At 46.0% G+C, this 19,460-nt stretch overlaps 1 protein-coding gene across 5 annotated transcripts in view; it reads left to right on the forward strand.

Moving 5' to 3' along the window:
- Positions 1-369: 369 nt before the first annotated feature.
- WDR59 (WD repeat domain 59) overlaps positions 370-19,460 on the forward strand; it is a 50,019-nt gene continuing 30,928 nt past the window's right edge. For 2 of the 5 annotated variants that reach the window (XR_009962942.1, XM_062609256.1), the window contains exons 1-10: positions 370-498; positions 4,406-4,455; positions 6,357-6,492; positions 10,176-10,261; positions 10,971-11,051; positions 12,550-12,587; positions 14,518-14,606; positions 15,257-15,373; positions 16,290-16,367; positions 17,346-17,502. Coding sequence is in view for 4 of the 5 variants with exons in the window: in XM_062609256.1 (XP_062465240.1) it covers positions 445-498; positions 4,406-4,455; positions 6,357-6,492; positions 10,176-10,261; positions 10,971-11,051; positions 12,550-12,587; positions 14,518-14,606; positions 15,257-15,373; positions 16,290-16,367; positions 17,346-17,502 (886 nt within the window). In the remaining variant the exon portion in view is untranslated. Of the gene's footprint in view, positions 499-2,896; positions 3,007-4,405; positions 4,456-6,356; positions 6,493-10,175; positions 10,262-10,970; positions 11,052-12,549; positions 12,588-14,517; positions 14,607-15,256; positions 15,374-16,289; positions 16,368-17,345; positions 17,503-19,460 lie in introns of all 5 variants that reach the window. The other 3 variants (XM_062609255.1, XM_062609253.1, XM_062609254.1) reach the window with 3 other exon arrangements.

Raw genomic sequence — 19,460 nt, forward strand, 5'->3', positions numbered from 1 at the left:
CGCCCCCAACCTCCCCCACCCCCCCGGCCTCCCGCTCTCCCGGCCCGCCGCCCTTAACCCCTGCGATGCTGCCGGACCCGTCGCCTGGGCTTGCGCTCGTCCGCCACCCCGCAGCGGCCCTGGAGGGCACGGAGACACCGCGCTTCTGCTACTGCCCCACGAAGCAGAGCCCTCAACCCCACGGGCTTGCAGCGGGACCGTAACCACGCGGACGACGCCGCAGCTAGGCGGTCTGGGGGAGCCAGGCCGCGCTAGGGCCGTACCCGCCTTGAGACCGCGCCGGTTGCGGGGGACGCGCTGCCCCCGGTGCACCGGACCTGGGCCACGACCGAGGGTGCTGGGGTGTGTGTGAGTGAGGACTACATTTCCCGTCATCCCCCGCGTGGCGCCCCGCTGCGCTCAGGCGCGCTGCTGCCCGCCCCGCTCGTGCTGGGGCGGCACAAGATGGCGGCGCGCTGGAGCAGCGAGAATGTGGTGGTGGAGTTCCGTGACGCCCAGGTCGGGGGGCCGCCGCCGCCGGGAGTTGCTGCTTGGACCGGCCGCTGCTCGGACCGGCCCTTGTGGGGCTGCCCCGGGCGCGCCCGGTCGTTTCTGTGAGGAGCGGGGAGGGGGTTTTGGCCTAGACGGGCTCGGCCTTCCCACTGGGCCTTTGGCCGACTGTAGACAGACGGTCTGAGCCAGTCTCGGAGCTGTTTGCGCGGAGATAATGCCTTAATTCATGAGGCACTTTATGTCTAATCTTATTTAGATTTTTTTTTTTTCTTGAGTGTAATGTCAGGCCTAATAGAAGATATTGCCACTTCCCACACATCTTTCCTCATTTTTCATCTGAGACTTTTATAGCTCCTTTCTCATTTGCAATAGGAACTGTTGGGTGATGCTCGATTAGGTAGAAAAGTGGTTTATATTTTCTTGTAAATAGTAAAACGGTCAGCTTTTGGTTTTGAAATTGCTGGCTACAAGGGAGCTTTCCTCAGAGTTTATGTGCTCTCTTAGAAGCTATTCTAAGAAGTGGGGGGGGGGGGGTTTAAGGTGACAGTTGCTTAGCACAGCTGAATACGGTTGGTAAACTATGATCAATTTATGCAGGAAGTCCAGAAAGATTAGCAAACATAGGTATGCAAGCTGTCATTTTCTAGTTTCTCCTCTTGTGTTGGAGTGACATCAGCTCTGCATTCACCGTTGCAAATAAGGGCATTGAATCGTCTTGTGCTGCACCTAGCCTGTTCTCTAAGCTCAGAAAGCCTTTTGCTTTTATACCCCAAAAGCTTTGTATCAGTTTTGTTTTCCTCTTGTAAGAAATGTTAAAGCAGTTTTGCCTGCTGTTGAAGATTTGCTCTTGGGAAACAGGTAATGATATGCATATGTCTTCTTAGATCACAGTTTCGGATTGCATCCAGCTCAGGAGATACGCGGCCTGATTTGATTGCTTATTCATAATAACTGGTATGCGAGGGGGAGAACACAAGTGTTTCCATCCTCTTCTGGAGCAATTAGTTTCAATCTTGCTGTTGTGCAGGCATATACCTTAATAGAGAGGTTAACCACAGGTTTTGGTCCCTTTGGCTCACTCCGGTGTGATCTGTCTAGAGCTGTTCTGACCTGCCTACTCCCTCATAATAAAACCAGAGAGCTGCAGTGGCTGCTAGGCTGCTGCTTCAAGCTAAATTCATCTGTGTTTGTCCTTGAGCTTTTCTTAGGAGTCTGCACAAACATTTTTTGCAGATGGGAAACTTGAGCTTGAGAAACTGAAACACCTTGGCCGTGTCGTCCTGTACCAGGCTTGGGCTGTGCCTATAGATCACACTGTCTCCAAAATCCCTTCCCCAAATCCAACTTAAATGGGAATGAGAGTCAAAGGAGTGGGCAGCGGTTACATTTATAGCCTGTATGTGTCTGCAAGCACAGCAGTTGTCTTTTCACATGACACACTCTGACATGATGAACAAACTAAAGGACCCAACCTGTTAACACTTCAGAAAATATCTGCGTAATTTGGGGCCTTTACTGCCTACAGGTATCATCTTGCTGGACAAGCTGACAGAGGTGGCTGTCTCTGTGCTCTTCTGATTTAGATGTGACCCACAGGCTCTTGTCAGGCTGCCTGTAGTACCAGAAGGAGAGTAAAGCTCACCACGTCCAACAGTGATGACATAGTACCATATATAGCAGCTCAGTGCGTAGGTAGCCAGTTAGGTATGCTAAGAGTTTGTACCTCTTGAAAAGCAGTATAGCCTTGGCAAATTGAGTTGGTCTGTTGCCTTTTGGTTGGAGAGAACGAAGCTAGGTTCAAAAGTAACTGAAGCTGAGACATGAAAGGGTGTTTTTCCTGGCTTAGTTAGCAGAAATTAAGTGACATTTGAAGTCTTAAGGAGATGCTGGCTGGGCTGTGGGCTCAGAGCTGATTTTCAAATGTGCAGTACTCCTACTGTGCTTATTCATGTAATTGTTACTCATAAACAGCAATTCTAGCTATCCTGATGTTTTGGGATAAAAGCTGCTTTCAGGTCAGTTTGTTCAGTTTCAGTTCCCTGCTTCTGGAACTTTATGCTGTGAAGACTGACATAGCAATCAACCAAGCACATTACGTGGCAGCTGTTTGGTTGTTTTTTTTCTGTTGCTTAGGTAAGACTGTAGTATTGTCAAGAACTGTTTGTTGCCATAAAATTACTTCATTTGTGACCTACCAGAGTAGCAGCCTGACACATGAAGCTTTTTACTTTGTTCTACTTGTTCATTGCATTTTATGATGTTTGGTGCTTGGAAAAACAGTTCACCAATGTTCATTATTAAAAACAATTTGTAAGGATTTATGATATCCTGGTGCCAACAGGAGGAAAAATAAACTTGTATATGAAATTATCACGTTAAATTGATGTTTGTCTTCTGTCTTGAGGAAAGATAGCCACAGCTGCATGCAGTATGTCAGCTGAGTGGCTCTTCATCATGTGAGAAAGTTCTGTTTCCAGTAATGGCTTTAGCGATCCTCATTCTAATTCCTCAGAAGTGTGTCTGGGGAAAGTTCTTCCTCCTGCTTGCCTTTTTTTAAATAAATTTTAAGAACCCACTTTGTTTTGCAAGGTGCTGTGAAATCTAGGAAGCTGGAATTCTTTCTTTACCAAGCTGATTTTAAAACCAGCTGCTTCTTTACAGCATTATTTTAGGACTAGGAGAACCTTGCCAGAAGACTGGATTTGTTACCTAGAAAAAAGCAGTGAAGGCAGGTCGCTCCTGGAACAGCAAAATCGGCTTGACTGGGCATAGGTATGAGCCTGGGGTTAACTGCATACTCGCGCTGAAACTATGCAGGCGTTTGAAGCTCTTTGCCATGTGGACTCTTGGTCTCTAGCAAAGAATGAGCCCATGAAGCTGTTTTTCCCTTAGTTTGGGTCCTTGGAATTAGGGGATGGAACCTTGGTTGAAAAAACTAGGTTTTTGCGATGGTTATTCTCCTGTCACATCTGATGGAACTCCAATGGGACTGCCATTTTGTCTCCTTTATAACCAGTAGCTGTGGGACATCTTGATATATCCACACTGAGAGTACTTAGCAGAATCCTGAACAGCAACAGGGACATCCTGAGCCTTCAGAGAGGAAGCTTTGAAGATGACAGCAGTCAGTTTGAAGAATATGGGGCATAATCTGATTTTTGTACTGTGAACACTAAAAACTGCATTGAAGTCATATCTGTGTTTATAGGCTGAACTGTTTGGCTTTCCAAGTAAGTTTTCTTTGTTCTCTTGGGAATTAAATGAGGTGATCACCCCATTCCATTCTGAACAAAAAGATGGGAGACAATGTTCAAGCAGTCTGTTCTTTTTTCTTATGGCATTTAAGTTATCTCTTGACTTTCTTTACAAGCAATGCCAAATTAAATTCTGATGCTTCTTAGCCATCTCTCATTTTTGGAGACCAGCCATATACAAATGATTGCATTCCGTCTCCCAGAACATACATAATTAAATCTGGCCCTGCAGTGTAAGAGGGGGAGACTGAGAAAGCTCCTGAGCGGGAGCAGAGGCTGATTAATACGGATTATTAGAGATTGCTGATTGAAAGGCTGCAGCTGTGATTGCCATAGTGGAGAGAAGGGAGCAAGGTCTTAGTGGTTGTAATGGGGTCTGCCAGGTCTTGTCTTCAGTTTACTCTAACAAAGATGTTTTCTGTGTGCTGTCCTACATCCCAAAATCAGCTGCTACACCCCATCGCCCTTCTGTGCTTCTTTAAGGGAACGTTACTTCTACCATCCTTGACTGGTACCAGCCTTGACTCTTACCAGAGCAGTTTGTACCTTGGTGATGAGCTGGCAGGTTTTCCTGAGCTCCTCCCCAAAGCTGTGTGTCTGGCTGAGAAGCTGGCATGACAGATATAATTTCGTTTTGTTCTCTTGTTTCTCTTTAACAGGCGACTGCAATGTCAGTGGATTGCCTGGGACAGCATGCAGTGCTCTCAGGGTGAGTGTGACAGTCCCCTTTAGAATCGTATGACAGCCATTTCCACAAGCCAAATCAGCAACCTTCAGGTGAAGGTCTTACGTATTGTTTCAGAAAGGTGTAGCTGAATTCTGTTCATGGCTTGATGAAAAGGATTCTGGGTTACATTTCCAATGGGATACAGAGTGGAAAGCCAGAAATAACATCACAATAAAATACTGTCCTGGCTTTCCTCATATGTGCTTTCCCAAATCCACCTGTAGGAGGTGGAGCATCATAAACTACTGTTTGGATTCTTCTTGAAATACAGATTAAATAATTTCCTCAAGACAAAATTTGCCACAGGTATTCTTATGATATACTGGGGCGTGAGAGCCAAGCTCTCTGACCTGCTCCTCTGCTGGTTCAGTGGGGGATGATACTCAACAAGAGCAGTAGGTGCCAAGCTGCCAGAGCTTCTGAGAGAGCTTGGCATTACATAGACACCCTCAGGGCAAGTCTTTAACCAGCTCAGCAATTGCCTGCCCTGCTGCCACCTTTCAGTGCCAACAGCTATTCCTGTCCCACTGTCAATGACACAATTACCACACCAATTAGGATATTCACTTCAAATTCAGATTGCATGGGTGTAGCTGACCTTTGGTCAGCCACAGAGGAAACAGATCTCAATCAGTGTAATTCAGGGGCCTGCTTTCTTCCATGTAAACCCTTAGCTCAGCAGCCCTGTGCAGGAATAACCAGCTCAGCAGCTGGCTTGGGTCTAACTTGATACTCCTTCCTCCTTACACTTGCCCAGTTTCACAGCTTGCTTATTTAGGCCAACACAAGTTGGGGACAGCCTGTTTGCAATTCAGCATCCACCCTCTGCATTCCAAGTTTCTCCTGCGTGCTCAGCAGTCCTTGAAGATTTGCCTCCTTTATTTTAAAGCTGTGTGAGAGCCTAAGAAGGTTGAACATCTTTGGTTTTTGGAGTAGGGAGGATCCTTGAGGACTTTGGCCTGGAAAGGCAGCAAATAATGTTATGTTCCTTCTCTTAAGAGGATTCACAGCACTCAGAGCAGCTGTATCCTTGCAATGGAGGGATATGTGGTTAATTATATATGGTTCAATATGTTTTGGTACTGGTTTTTCATTAGAGTTCAGCTGGCTCACAATTATTTCTGGCCACTTTATCTTGCTTGTAAGATGAATCACACTGTGGGAGGAATGATACCTTTCCTAGTTTTGTGGGGAGTTGGCCACATCCAGCAGGTTGTATGAACTCAGGTTTAGCATCCTGCAGACATATCTCTGCTGCATATAGGGTTAGCTCAGGTAAGTAATGTAACCAGATCCATGCAGTGTTGTGTCCATGCCTGTTCGTAAGCTGCTGCAGCTGAGCTATCTCTGTGCAGGTGTATTTGTACTGTCTGCAGAACCAAGCCCCACAAGCAGTGTGGTGTGGAAAGATGCAGCCACACAGAATCATGTGATGTTTGTCAGGGCTCCTTAACTCCTGCTCAGAGCAACCTCTTCAAAATGAAGCTGGCTCCTGTGAAGCTATTCAGTTGTGCTCCCAGTCTGCGCCACCTCGCCTCTGCTGCTGCAGCTTCAGGCCAGCAAAGCATATTTGGATGTGCTTGCACCATTTCTCAGTGCTTCCTTTTGTATCTTGGTTACCTGGGGGTTTCTGTGGTCAGAGCTACCCATTACATTTGCAGTTCCTGTGTAATTTCAGTGTGTCTTTCTGAGTTTTTTTCAGTGTAGCCCTTTCTGAAGTATGTGGTCAAATGTAGCAGTCTCAGGAAGCGTCTTTTCATCTGTCTTGTGAAATGCTTCTCTTCTTCAGTGCTCTAGGCACAAGGCTGTGAGCTCCATGTGAGCTTGGGGTTTTGAGATCAGTCCTATGTGATATAGCCCCTTTGTGTCTGTGTGTCTTGCAGCCGCCGTTTCCTCTACATAGTCAATCTGGACGCACCAAACGAGGGACATCGAAAGATCTCGCGACAGAGCAAGTGGGACATAGGGGCAGTGCAGTGGAACCCGCATGACAGCTATGCGTACTACTTTGCAGCCTCAGTAAGTTCCCTCATTTAAGAGCTATAAGTTACCTTCCCCTGTCTTTCATGGGTGGACTTCTGCAGGGTCGGAAGGCTGTATGGAGTTCACACAGGTGTGCCTTTGCAAGTCACGTTGCAAGATCAAGGCCTCACTCTGATCTACTGTCAGAGAGGTATTTGGCTTGATGGCTCTCAGTTATTGGTCAGTCAGTGTTGCATCTAGTTTTGCTTGCTTGTCTATTATAAAAACACCTTCCCAAATAAATTTGGCATTCAAATGGTCCTTTTCTGGAAGGAAAAGGGGATGCACTTTCTTTCTAACTTCCATTGTGTTATGAGATTTATAGGATTTCTTACTCTGTGTTTTCTTTTCACCTTGCTGGTGGGATGTGGTGCACCAGGCAGTCTGTAAATAGCACAAGTCAATATTGGCTCACCATTGTAGCAATCTAGGTTTGCAGATGGGCAGGGACCGAGCCAGCAAAGAGTTCTTACTCATTGTGTGGAGAAAAAAATAGACTGATCTGAAGAAGCAATAGCGGCCATGTGAGACTTGAGTGCAGCGTTTAGCTCTGATCTTTACTTGGTCTGTCATGCTTTGTAGATTGTTCACTCAGAGCCCTGAGCTTCTGCTAATGGCAGCCTTGGCCATCAACCACAGCACTGCAGCAACCAGCACTGGCCAGACACAGATTGTTCTCATGGTGAGGTGCCTTTGCTGCCATGTTGCATCTGCTTTTATAGCCTGAGAGTCCTGGAATAGTTGGGAATAGAGAGGTTTCAGCTACTTTTCTTGAGAAAATACTTAGCAGAACGTGGTTTCCTGGGATTTTTGTTCATTTTGCTACTTGGACTGTCACTTAACTTTTGACTCTTACTTACAACTTGAGATTAAAGACAGTCTTGAAAATGGACCAGTGTTGTCAGTTAGGAGCTTTTGTTTGTTTGCTGTCTGAATTGCCCAGCCTGTCTCCTCCCAGCTCTGGCAGTACTTACTAGTATCTTAAAGGTGCCTTCAGCAGCTGTCTGCATCTCAGTAGAGAGTTAGTAAAACTTGCAAAAAGGTGCCCTTCAGTGCCACTTCTGCATACAGTCTCTGAAAATCAGAACCAAATAATGAAATGTGCTGTGCAGGCCACGAGTAGAGCAGGAAAGCTTCTTTTCAAACACACTCTGAAGGCAATATCCAGAGATTGGTTAATACTGATTTGAGCAAGACCCTGCTGTAAACCAGGGCTGTGCCCATCTCACACTCTCGTCTTTTGCTGCCCTGAGCAGACACAGGAACCCCTCTCTTTACAGACTGAAACTAGGTGTAGGTGGCATCAAACCTTGATGCTCCTGTTTATAAATGAAGATGGCAGTATTCAAGTCCAGGTTGGACGGGGCTTAGAGCAGCCTAGTCTAGTGGAAGGTGTCCCTGCCTGTGGCAGGGGGTTGGAACTGGTTGACCTCAATGTCCCTTGCAACCCAAACCATTCTGTGATTCTGATTCTCTACTAAGATGCTCTGGTCATTTAGATGTACTTGCTGGCATACAACAGGTGAGGAATACCTAAGATAGTAGAATCAACTAGGTTGGAAAAGACCTTTAAGATCATCAAGTCCAGCCATTACCCCAGGAAATGATGAGATCAGGCAGCTTCTCTCTTTTGGGTCAGAAACACCTCCTTTCCATCCATCCTATAGTTGGCTGGAATTTTGGTGCTGCTGCGTTACAGCCCCGTCCTAGGATTAGAATTTAGCCTGTCTTGTTTAGAAGTGGAAGACGGGCTTACAACATGTGCTCATGTCTGTGTGTCCCAGGTCAGGTTTAGAAGCCGTGTGGATGTGTTTGAGGGCCATACCTCAGGGGGGCGAAGGTGCATTGGGAAGACTAAATCAGCTTGGATTCAACACTGTGAAGATGTGATTTGCTACTTCTGCACTTAGGCTGACTATCATTCCCCCATCAGTCTGCTGTTGAGTTTGTCATATGTTTAAGTATACCATGCAGATGTTGTGGACAGCCTTCAGGGTCCTATCCCTCTGCTGTGGGTATCCTTGAGGATGGAAAGGGAGTGTAAAAGGGGGTGTTCTCTCTGCCAACAGTTCCACCCGGTCTGCAGTGCTGTTAGTTGGAAGTGGTGGAGGCAGAGGGGAAGTCTGTCCGTGTGTTTGGATAACGACTTACTTTTTTTAGCTTCTTTCCAGAAGAGCTGAAACATGTCCTCTAGCTGTGCTTGGCTGTGTCTTCCCTTTGGCATGAGCACGTTTCTGAGGACTCCTAAGCTGTTGTTTCAAGAAATGCAGTTGTTTTCAATCCTAAGTCCTTGTTACTTCTTTTGTGTGGTCACAAATGCTTGAACAAGAGGGTGATGAAACTGTTGGAAGTGCACACTGATACTTACACGAGCAGCACGTATTCTAGAAAATGCACCTGATGCAGGGAGCTGTCGTTTCACCACATCTGGTGCTAGGGACAACACTTTCCATTTGAGATGCACTACTAAAAGTCTGATGACCTGGTAATCCTTTGTCTTGTAGCACCAGTTCTGGAGTCCTGAATAAATCCTGTTGGGTAATTTCACTGTACCCCCTTAAATCCTTCTGTCAATGAGAAACATGCAAGGAGTTTTCCTTGCTCAAAGCTCTTGTGAGTTATTAGAGAAATGCCATATATTATTGCTGAGTTGGGAGGAAACATTCCATTTCAGGGAAAGCTGTAGTGTTTTATCTATCTGCAAGTTCCAATTAATAAGAAGCAGTTTTGGGATAGAAGAATAAAACACCACCACCACAAAACTGCAGCAAAAACTGTAAGCAAGTATCCTCTCTATTATTTTGTCCCTCATCTACCTGTAAATCTGAAAACAAGGGGCTAATGAAGATCAGGGGGCTGATGAAGATTGTGTTATTTATGTTTTTCCAGAATCAACATGAATTTCCAGTTGTGGCTTAAGATCCACTGTGCTTGGTGCTGTGTATGCACCCAAAAAGGCAATTCTTGCCCCAGAAAGATTGGAGTCCACCTGGGCTGAGGTGAACCTTGGTTGAGGCAGAGTGTGAACTTAAAGCACAATAGCTACTTCCAAGTAACTTTTGTGTGTGGCAGCACTGAGGGAGGATTTATTCCTGGAATAAGTAAGAGGGCCTTAAATATTGTTGTAATTGATTCATCTGGATTGCTCCTGTGGTTTGCAGTTAGTGGTAAACACTTGAAAGCTTTTTTCCCTGGGCTGGCAGTGGTGGAAGTGACCTTAAAGCCATTAGACTGTATTGTTCGTGTTTGGCAATGGCCCTCATTATCTCGGAAGGGAATTGAGAATGTTGAGGAGGACCAATTGTGATCCATCATCCTCCTCACTGAAAACAATCTGGACAGACTGGTAGGGTATTCTTGCAGAGAGAATTTTTATGCCTTTTGTCTGCATTTACAGAGTGTTGTTAGGAAATAAAGCTCTGAGAACATCATTTCATGGAAATATTTTGCACTGTGATTTCCCCCCCCCCCCCCTTCTTGTTTATCTCCAACTTTAAGTAATTAAAGCTTTTGGGAGACCTTGAAGCCTGTAGTTTCATCTTTGCTCTTTTGCTTTGAGCAAGGACATTGCTAATCATGGTGTGACTCATTGGTAACTGAAGTCATTCAAAGTGAAGTGAACCTGGTTCTCACAGCTTCCTACCTTCTTTGACTATCTCCTTTCTTCCGTTTAATTTCAGAGCAATCAGCGTGTTGACCTGTATAAGTGGAAGGAAGGGAACGGTGAAGTTTGCACATCACTGCAAGGACACACGCGTGTCATCAGGTGAGGAACACACAAGCTATGCTGCAGACTGCTGGGTGGAAAATGATGCACCATTTCACAGAAGCTGAGTGTTTTGGTCTTCACTCTGTTCAGACTCTGCTGTGAGCCTGTTTTTGCCTTTCTGGACTGAACTGCCTTCCCAGTTGGAGGCAGTATCACCTGTGAAGCAGCTCACCCTCTCATGGCTGCCCCCAGTGTATCAGCTTAGCCTTTGATAGCTCCAGTGTCATTGCCTTAGGCCACTGTCCTTGTTTGGTGGTTTAAGCCCAGCTGGCAACTCAGAACCACGCAGCTGCTCACTCACTCCCCCTGATTTGTTCCAATCCATTCCCGGAGGGATGGGGAGGAGAATCGAAAGAATGTAAATCCCACAGGTTGAGATGAGAACAGTCCAGTAACTAAGGTATAACACAAAACCTCTACTGCTACCAGCAATAATAATAATAATAATGATAAGGAAGAGAGCAAGCGTAATTGCTGTAAGGTTCAGGGTCAGGAGCATGTTTCACGGGTGTTTCACTTAGAAGCATTTCATTACTTTGTGGAATTTACTTAGAGAAATTATTAAGATCTTTTTACTTAGAAAATTTCAGTAGATCTTATGGAGTGGCAATGAAGTTGTCAGAGAAATGGACTGGGGGTTTGTGAGAAGTTGATGCAAACTTTGTGTGCTTGCCTTTGCTGACCCCTTATGATTTTGCATTTGCAGTGACCTGGACTGGGCAGTGTTTGAGCCAGACCTGCTAGTCACCAGTTCTGTTGACACATACATCTACATCTGGGACATCAAGTAAGAATCCGTATGTTCCTGCACTGCAGGGGAATCATTGCACTCCTTTCTATAAGTAGCAGCTGGCAGGGCAAAGCACGCACTAAAGCTGCTCTTCAGCTGTGCTTGCAGGGGCTTTGTCTACATCCCATAACCTGAAAGATGACTTCTCTTCCTCTTTTTTCAAACCAGAGTCAGTGAAGGGCAGCAGACTGGTACTCAGTCATGCTCCTCTGTTGAAAAAATATCAACTGGCTTCATTCCCTACCCACTTCATATCTTTCTTTGGGAGCTTTTCCTGGAGACTGAGGGTGTTCCTCAATCTGTTGGGGTTTCTAGCTGAGTGAATGAACACTACTTCAAGATCCTGCAGCATTTTACACTAAATTCACTGCTTGTTGCTAGGTCTCCCTCAGCGGTGAGAAGAGCGGTAGTGGTATTTGCAAACATTTTCCTGTTTGTGCTTTCCTTTGATTCCTGGTGCTTTCTACTGTGAAATTTCTTAAGTGGGCAATTTCAGGTTAAGGGGTATCTCCAACAATATATTCCAAACCCATCAATATTAGAATTACGTATTTTACACCTGAGAAGCAAGGAGGTGGCACTGAGGCTGCTGGGTACTTTGTCTGACTGTACAGCAGCTCTTTATTTTATGACCGCCAGCAAGTCACTTGGTTCCTCTCTGCCTGCCTTGCTCAGTTGTAATAGGAAGATAATTATATAACCCCACTGCACCATGCTATCCTGAGGCTTGTTTAGCTCCTATGAAGCTCTTAGATCCTTGGTTAAATCGTTCTTGAGAATGGCAATATATTATTAATGTGTAATTAAAAGACATAGAGAGACAATAACTGCTGGTTGTGTTTTCCTGTGATACTATCTTAGTGCCAAGTGAAAAATAGAGCTCTCTGAAGGTTTGTGTCTGCCTGTATCACTTGACCATAAATGCTTGCTTAGGCAGTCTCTGACTAGCCTCTACAACCCACCTGTGCTGGTAAGGCCTCTGAGCTGCTGGGACGGTGAGGTCCTGGGCCTGCTGGCCGCCAGCAAATTAACATCCTGCTGAAATCGCTGTCTTTAGTGACACCCTAGAGAGGTAGCCCTGCAATAAGGGCAGCTGGAAGTTGCCCACAGTTTTTCATACAAGATATCTGTTTGATCAGGCAGAAATTCTTAGAGGGAGGAAGTGCAGTCCATTCCAGAAAATGTGCTGGTTTTCAGTGAATGCAAAAAGCTGAAGACAATATTCCTTATTTTCAATGGCATTTTTCATGAAAGGGCAGGTAAATTCCTGAGAAGCAAATTATTGCCTTCATCCATGTCCTGGCTGCTAGGAGTTGTCATGGTCCAGCTAGTCACCTCTTTCTTTATTCCATTTAACCCTGGTGTATTTTGGTAACCAGAAAGCACATTAGCTCCCAGGAGACAGCAATGCAATTAGTCCTGGAACAGCAAGGAGCTCAATGGGGTCCTTCTGTGCTATGCTGTGGGTCCTCATATTAGCCATGTTGTGTTTCAGAGACACCAGGAAGCCTGCAGTCTCACTCTCTGCAGTTGGTAAGTATAATATGTATGTGTGATGTAGGCATTAAACAAGCCTATTGACATGTGTCCCTGATGTTATTCCTCCCTCCTGTTGTGCACCGAGGCTGAACATGGCAGAATACAGAAGTGCCACCACATGTGATCGTCCCATGTAGGAGCAGCCTGAGAGGCCGCAGTTCATAGGTCTTAAAGGCGCAAAATTCAGATTGAATGTGAAGCCCTTAGAGATCCCCAGGCATGGAGGATGGTGCTTGGACTGGCTGTCCTGAAATTGGTGGACAGTCACATGGTATTTGTGCTCTTTAAATGTAGCTTCCTTCCTGCTTAATCATCCTGCTTGTCCTGTGTTGCCTGTCTGTATTATCTCCGCATCCTCTTATGTTTGCTTAAATCAGCTGAGAAACTAAATCACACCCCAGCAGTGCTGTTGGATCCTGCTGACTGCCAGCCTCCCCCTTTACTTACTGAGGGGCTGGGTACATTAACCTGCTGTTTCTGCTTCCCTGGGGCACCTTCAGCATGACACAAAGGGCTGTGCTTGCTCTGGAAAGACACTTGTTGTGGCTCCTGGCAGTGTAACTCTCCAGCCACCTGTAATACAGCCTGGTGGCAGGTGCTTTGTGTCAGTCCTCACCAGCAGTGTGTTGGAACTAGGTGAAGCACAGCTGACAAGCAAAATGTCCTTTTCCTGAGCTACTGCCCTCAGTATTAGAGCAATTCTCCCACTGTTTATGTCTTACGCTCTGCTGCTTATTTCTCCTTGGGCTGCACATCTTCAGTGTGTCCCTCTTCCCTTGCACCCAGTAAACCCATCTATCACAGTAGTGCAAAAACCTTCCTGAATCAGAGAAAAGCAGCATTCAGTTCTGGTGCCTGGGGTGAGGTTCCATGGGTCAGCTGAGCCAGCCCGGCAGCTAGCTCCCCAGAAAGCATCCTTCCTCCCATGCCCAATTCTGTTTAGTGCTGGTCCAGAGGTTTGTATACCCTTCAGTGAGTGGATCAAATCATCAATTGGCAGCCTATTTACAGATTATTATTAGTAGTGTAGTATTGTTTGTTTTCCTTACTAATTTTTTGATAGGTTATCAGGATGAATCTGCTCACCATGCAGCAGAAGGTGGGGGATAGCAGCAGGCTGAGCTCTGTTTGGCTTTTTTATGGACCTCACCTTTCTGATAGCTCAGAATATTTTGAAAATACTGGTGGAATAAGGATAAACAGAATACATATTTCTCTTACAGTATTTGAACAATCCACATCAACTGAAGCTGTGTTTTGAGTAGAAATAACTACTCATCTGCTGTTGATTGAGTCACACATGATATCCCATATAATCATATCTGGACCATTATCCAGTTTCTTAACAAAGCTATTGATGTCTTTGACTTTGTTGTGTATTTTGACAATTGAGCCTTCCTTCCACCCAGTGAGCCTTACCTCCAGCTGGCCAGACACAAGGTGCACCTGCCTTCTACACCTGTGTTTTAATAATAAGCCAGTAACACTGGTTCATTGTATAGCATCAGATAGCAGAGAGGATGTTGGGGAGACAAATTGGTCAATCTGTGAGCACTTGGAAGTAACTTGAATAAAAACAAGGGATTTGGGAGGGGAGCGGGGAACCTGCAGTTCTTATCTGGAAGAAGTTGCTCCATCTGAGTTAATGGATGTGAATATTCTAACTGGGGGCAGCCTGTGACTAGAAGCTGCAGTGTAGATCTCTAGGCATGTAACTGGAACTGTCTTGCTTTGGACACAAACACTATGCTGAGGAATTGGGAGTTAGTAATTTTCGTGCCATCCTTCATGCAGGCTTCTGGGATATCCGTCCTCTGAAATGCCTTTCCTGTGCTAAGAAGAGCAGCTCTAAGCCCAGGTCAGGAGTCTGCTATGCCATTTACTTTATAACTGCTTGTTTTGACCTGCTGTGTTTGTGCTGCAGCTGGAGCTTCCCAGGTGAAATGGAACAAGAAAAATGCCAACTGTTTAGCAACAAGCCATGATGGGGATGTCCGAATATGGGACAAAAGGGTAAGCTGGGGTGTTTTTGAGCAGTCTGTGCATATTCATAGAATCTGAGACTGGTTTGGGTTGGAAGGGACCTTAAAGCTCATGCAGTTCCAACCCCCTGCCACATGCAGGGACACCTTCCACTAAACTAGGTTGCTCCAAGCCCTGTCCAAACTGGCCTTGAACACTGCCAGGGATGGGGCAGCCACAGCTTCTCCTGGGCAGCCTGTGCAAGGGCCTCACCACCTTTAGTAAAGAATTTCTTCCTAATGTCTAATCTAAATCCACCCTTTTTCAGTTTAAAGCCATTCCCCCTTGTCTTGTCCCCCCTTGTCCCCCTTCACTACACGCCTTTGTAAAAAGTCCTTCTCTAGAAGAGAGCATGTAAATAACCTCCTTCCCCAGAAACTATGTCTATTAACACTTTGCTTTTGTTCTCATAGCACTTCATTGTTTTACTGAACACAAAGGATCGTTCAGGGCTGTACTTGGTGACTGGAATTTGCCACAGCTTCCTAGGACCTTTTCTTCAACCACTTTTGCTGGACTGTTTGCCTTTCCCCAGCAGGAAGGTGTTCCACCTCCCTTGTTAAATTGTCTCTTTTTATGCCGAAGTACTAGTCAAAATTTCAGGAGTCCTGTGCTGAGAAGGAAAATGTCTCTCCTTGCAGAAACCCAGTACTGCAGTAGAGTACTTGGCAGCTCATCTCTCTAAAATCCATGGTCTGGATTGGCATCCTGACAATGAGTATACACTGGCCACTTCAAGCCAGGACAACTCTGTCAGGGTAAGTGTTACTTTTTGGGATTCCTGCTTGGGAGATGTCAGGATGGTACAGCAGATCCCCTTCTACTACTGAAGGCTTGAGGAGTGCTTGCCGTTGGCAAGATCTGGATCCTTACTTTGTGCTTTCTGGACACGTCTGTGGCCAGGGGTTTGCTTACAGAACAGGCAGAAAAGTTACTGCAGGATGGGTGCACATATGTTTGACACGTATCTGTGGTGATTTGGGCAGTACTGAGGCTGAAAACAACTGTCTCTGCCTGTTGCTTGTCAGAAGAGCCTTCTCAAAATGAAGTGTTGCCAGCCTCAAGCTGATTACAGCAACTTGGGGGGAAGACATACTACAGCCCCTGGGGTTCCCAAACTCATGTTCAACTTGGTTATCAATAAGACTGCCTGCAAGCGCTGCTCTGCAGGGCCTTTTACTTGGGAGCAATTTTGTGCTTTGTATGTCAGCCAAATGTAGTTCATTCACATTTACCTAAGATCTGAGGCAAATGCAATTGATGTGTATTCTAGCAAAGCAAAAGGTTAGGTTCTTCATTACAAAATTAGCAGTAACAGCATGGTGGGTCTGCCTCCAGTCTGGACTGGCACTTTGGCTGGGAGCCTGCAGGGTGCCTTGCAGCTCTGAAAGCCCAAGCAGGCTACTGGTCTCCCTGCTCTAATTACTTAAGCTATGATCACTGAACGTGACCTCAGGTCACTCGTCTAAGGGATGCTGCCAGATGCTGATAGCTTGATATTTGTCTTTTGGGGCCATCTCTGCTGTTAGTGAGTGGGATTACTAATGATGCTGTGGGCATCATGGTATGTTTTTCACTCTGTTATATCTGCAAGCCACATGGAAGACTGCAGCCTTGAAGTATAGCCAGCTGACTCATGCCTTTGCATGTCTTTCTGTGTTTTATTTCTTTAAGTTCTGGGATTACCGTCAGCCTCGGAAATACCTTAATATCCTTCCCTGCCAGGTTCCTGTCTGGAAGGCAAGGTACACGGTGAGTAACTCAAATACACAAAGGGACATTAAATAAAGAAGAACTGTTGAAGGGCTTCTCACCAGTTCTACTGCTGGACATTAGATTGATTTTTAAAATCCGTCTTGGTGCTTAAAATACCTAGAAAAGCAACATCCACTATGGAAGGCACTCAGGGGAAGGAATGCAAAGCACTGTGAGATCCTGATCTTGGGCATCATCCTCCTGGGGGATGAAGACCTAAGTGCAGGTGATTTGCTCTGGGAGAAAGAGGCTCAGAAGGTGGCTGCTGCTTTCCTGTTTTTCTGCTCAGCTTCAGCATTAGTACGTGTTGCACAGAGCAGTGCAGCTGTGGTCTTCCTTCTCTTGAGCGCTTCCTCTACTCCCAAGGTTTCCAAGTGTGCCACGATGGGATCTTACAGCATATCAAATCCAAGAACTGTTGCCATTTATAAAGCAAGCACGCATCTGTATGAAGCTAAGGCTCTTGACATCAGTCATCTGTACTCTCTTCCCCAGACGTCTGAATGTGGTCTGACGACAGTGCTGTGCCTTCAGTCTTTGATCCTCTTTTCCCATCCCCATGGTGGTGGGTGCAGTACTGGGTTCCAGTCTGAGCATGGTGACCCTGAGCAGCTGCTGGGACTCAGTCCCCAGGTAGCGGTTCTTGCAGCTCCAGGCAAATTGCAGGAAGGATGCCCTGTGTCAGTGGTGAAATCCCTTCAGCCTCCCAGCTAAAATGTGAGGATGCAGCAGAAGAAAATTATTAATCTTAAATGAGCTGCAATGAGTATCTCAATCTCTTTCACCTTTTTACCTTGTAAGACACTAGTTTTGCACAACATTTGCTGTTTACCCTCCCAGTTTTATGCTGGTTTCTGTTTTGGGCTGACCTTCTTTAAAAACCACATATCCTTGATAGGAAAAGGGGAAAATTAAGGGTATGGTAACAGCAGCATGGCTCCCCAAGGCTAACTGAAAGGGTGTTTCTCTCTCAAGCCTTTCAGCAATGGGCTGGTGACAGTAATGGTCCCTCAACTCCGCCGGGAGAACAGTCTTCTTCTCTGGAATGTCTTTGACTTGAACACGCCTGTCCACACCTTTGTGGGACATGATGATGTGGTGCTGGAATTTCAGTGGAGGAAGCAAAAAGAAGGTGAGTTCAGGGCTGGATGTGTTCCCTCCCCTGCACTGTGGCCATCAGCTAACCAGGGATAGGAAGGGCTGGTGCCTGGCTTCAGTGGTTTTGCTATCACCATTTGACTCTTGCCTTTCCTTGGAGTGCCTCCTACCCACTTTCCTGCTCCTCCTCAAGCTTCAGCTATTTTGTACTTGTTTTATAGCAACACCCACAGAAGCATTGCCCTGTTGTTTCCATGCTAACAAAGTAAATTACCAAATGCTGAATGGGTCAGCAGTGACTCTAATTGTTTCCACTCTCCTGTGTCTATTTTTGAATGTATCTTTTAGAATAAATTGTACAAACCGTTAGATGGGTGCACAAATTCTGCTCAGAGCTCCAGGCTAACCGATTAACCCCTCAATCACTGCCTGGATCAGCAGCCTCTAGCATATCCCAGACCAGAGACCCAGCGAACGCACCTTATCTGCATGCTGGCAAAGGCAGGGTATGAAGAGCGTGGGATAGAGAGACTGCTGTCAGAGTTCAGTCCTGACTGCATTTTCCAGTGCAGGCAGCTAAATATAGAATCATAGAATCATAGAACAGTTAGGGTTGGAAAGGACCTTAAGATCACCTAGTTCCAAGCCCCCTGCCATGGGCAGGGAAACCTCACACTAAACCATATCACCCAAGGCCTCATCCGACCTGGTCTTGAACACTGCCAGTGATGGAGCATTCACAGCCTCCCTGGGCAACCTATTTCAGTGCCTCACCACCCTAACAGGAAAGAATTTCCTCCTTATATCCAATCTAAACTTCCCCTGTTTAAGTCGGAGCAATCCCAGGCACAGCTACAGGTTGGGCAAAGAGGAGATTCAGAGCAGCCCTGTGGAGAAAGACTTGGGGGTGTTAGTTGATGGGAAGATGAACATGAGCCAGCTTCAGTGTGCGCTTGCAGCCCAGAAAGCCAAGCGCATCCTGGGCTGCCTCAAAAGGAGCATGACAGCAGGTCAAAGGAGGTGATCCTGCCCCTTTACTCTTGTGAGACCTCACCTGGAGTATTGTGTGCAGTTCTGGTGTCCTCAACATAAAAAGGACATGGAACTGTTGGAACAAGTCCAGAGAAGGGCCGCAAGGATGATCAGGGGACTGGAGCACCTCCTGTATGAAGATAGGCTGAGAAAGTTGGGGCTGTTCAGCCTGGAGAAGGCTGTGTTGAAACCTTGTAGCAGCCTTCCAGTATCTGAAGGAGGCCTATAGGGCTTCTGGGGAGGGACTCTTCATTAGGGACTATAGTGGTAGGACAAGGGGTATAGGATATTCCATATTAGAAGTTGGATAACCACACAGAGTGAGGCTTTGTTTCCAGCACCTCAACTGCCATTGACAGAACTTGCATGGTTGGCTTTGGTGCCACTTGTGATACGACTTTGCAATGTCCAGCCGTCTGCCACCAGCTATTGGGGCAATTCAGTTAAGTCACCTTCTTCTCCATCCCTTGCTTTTCCTCTTTCAAAAGGAGGGGAATGGTACAGAGCCATATTAGGATCTGGAGGTACAGTCTAAGCCAGCTTGTGAATGAACATTCAGGCAGGCTTGAACCAGAGTTGTGTGTCTTATCTGAGTTAGTAGCTACATATCCGAGGCTGGAAATCATCTCAAGCAGCATAGATTAATCATGCAAGCATTCCAAGTCTGCTTCAGTGTGGAGGCAACCAAGATAGCACAGTTCTGCTTCTACAGAGCCTGCTGTGCTGTATTTAGACAGTCCCCATATCTCAGCAGAGGGGTGTAGGAAGCAGTTGTTCAGCAGCAAATTCTTGAGTGTAGCAGCTGTTTGACAAGGGAAATTTAAACTGTGTCACAAGGCACATGTAAACATGGGCATAAATAAGTCTGTTTGTCTTTATCTGTTGGTAGATAGTATGTACCTAGATGTATTTCATTACAACCTGAACTTGTTGTGGCATTGGCCAAGTCTTTCAGAAGGA

Source organism: Pezoporus occidentalis, unplaced genomic scaffold (assembly GCF_034315485.1).
Source record: "Pezoporus occidentalis ecotype Australia unplaced genomic scaffold, CSIRO_AGI_Poc_V1 ctg135, whole genome shotgun sequence".
Taxonomy (NCBI): domain Eukaryota; kingdom Metazoa; phylum Chordata; class Aves; order Psittaciformes; family Psittacidae; genus Pezoporus; species Pezoporus occidentalis.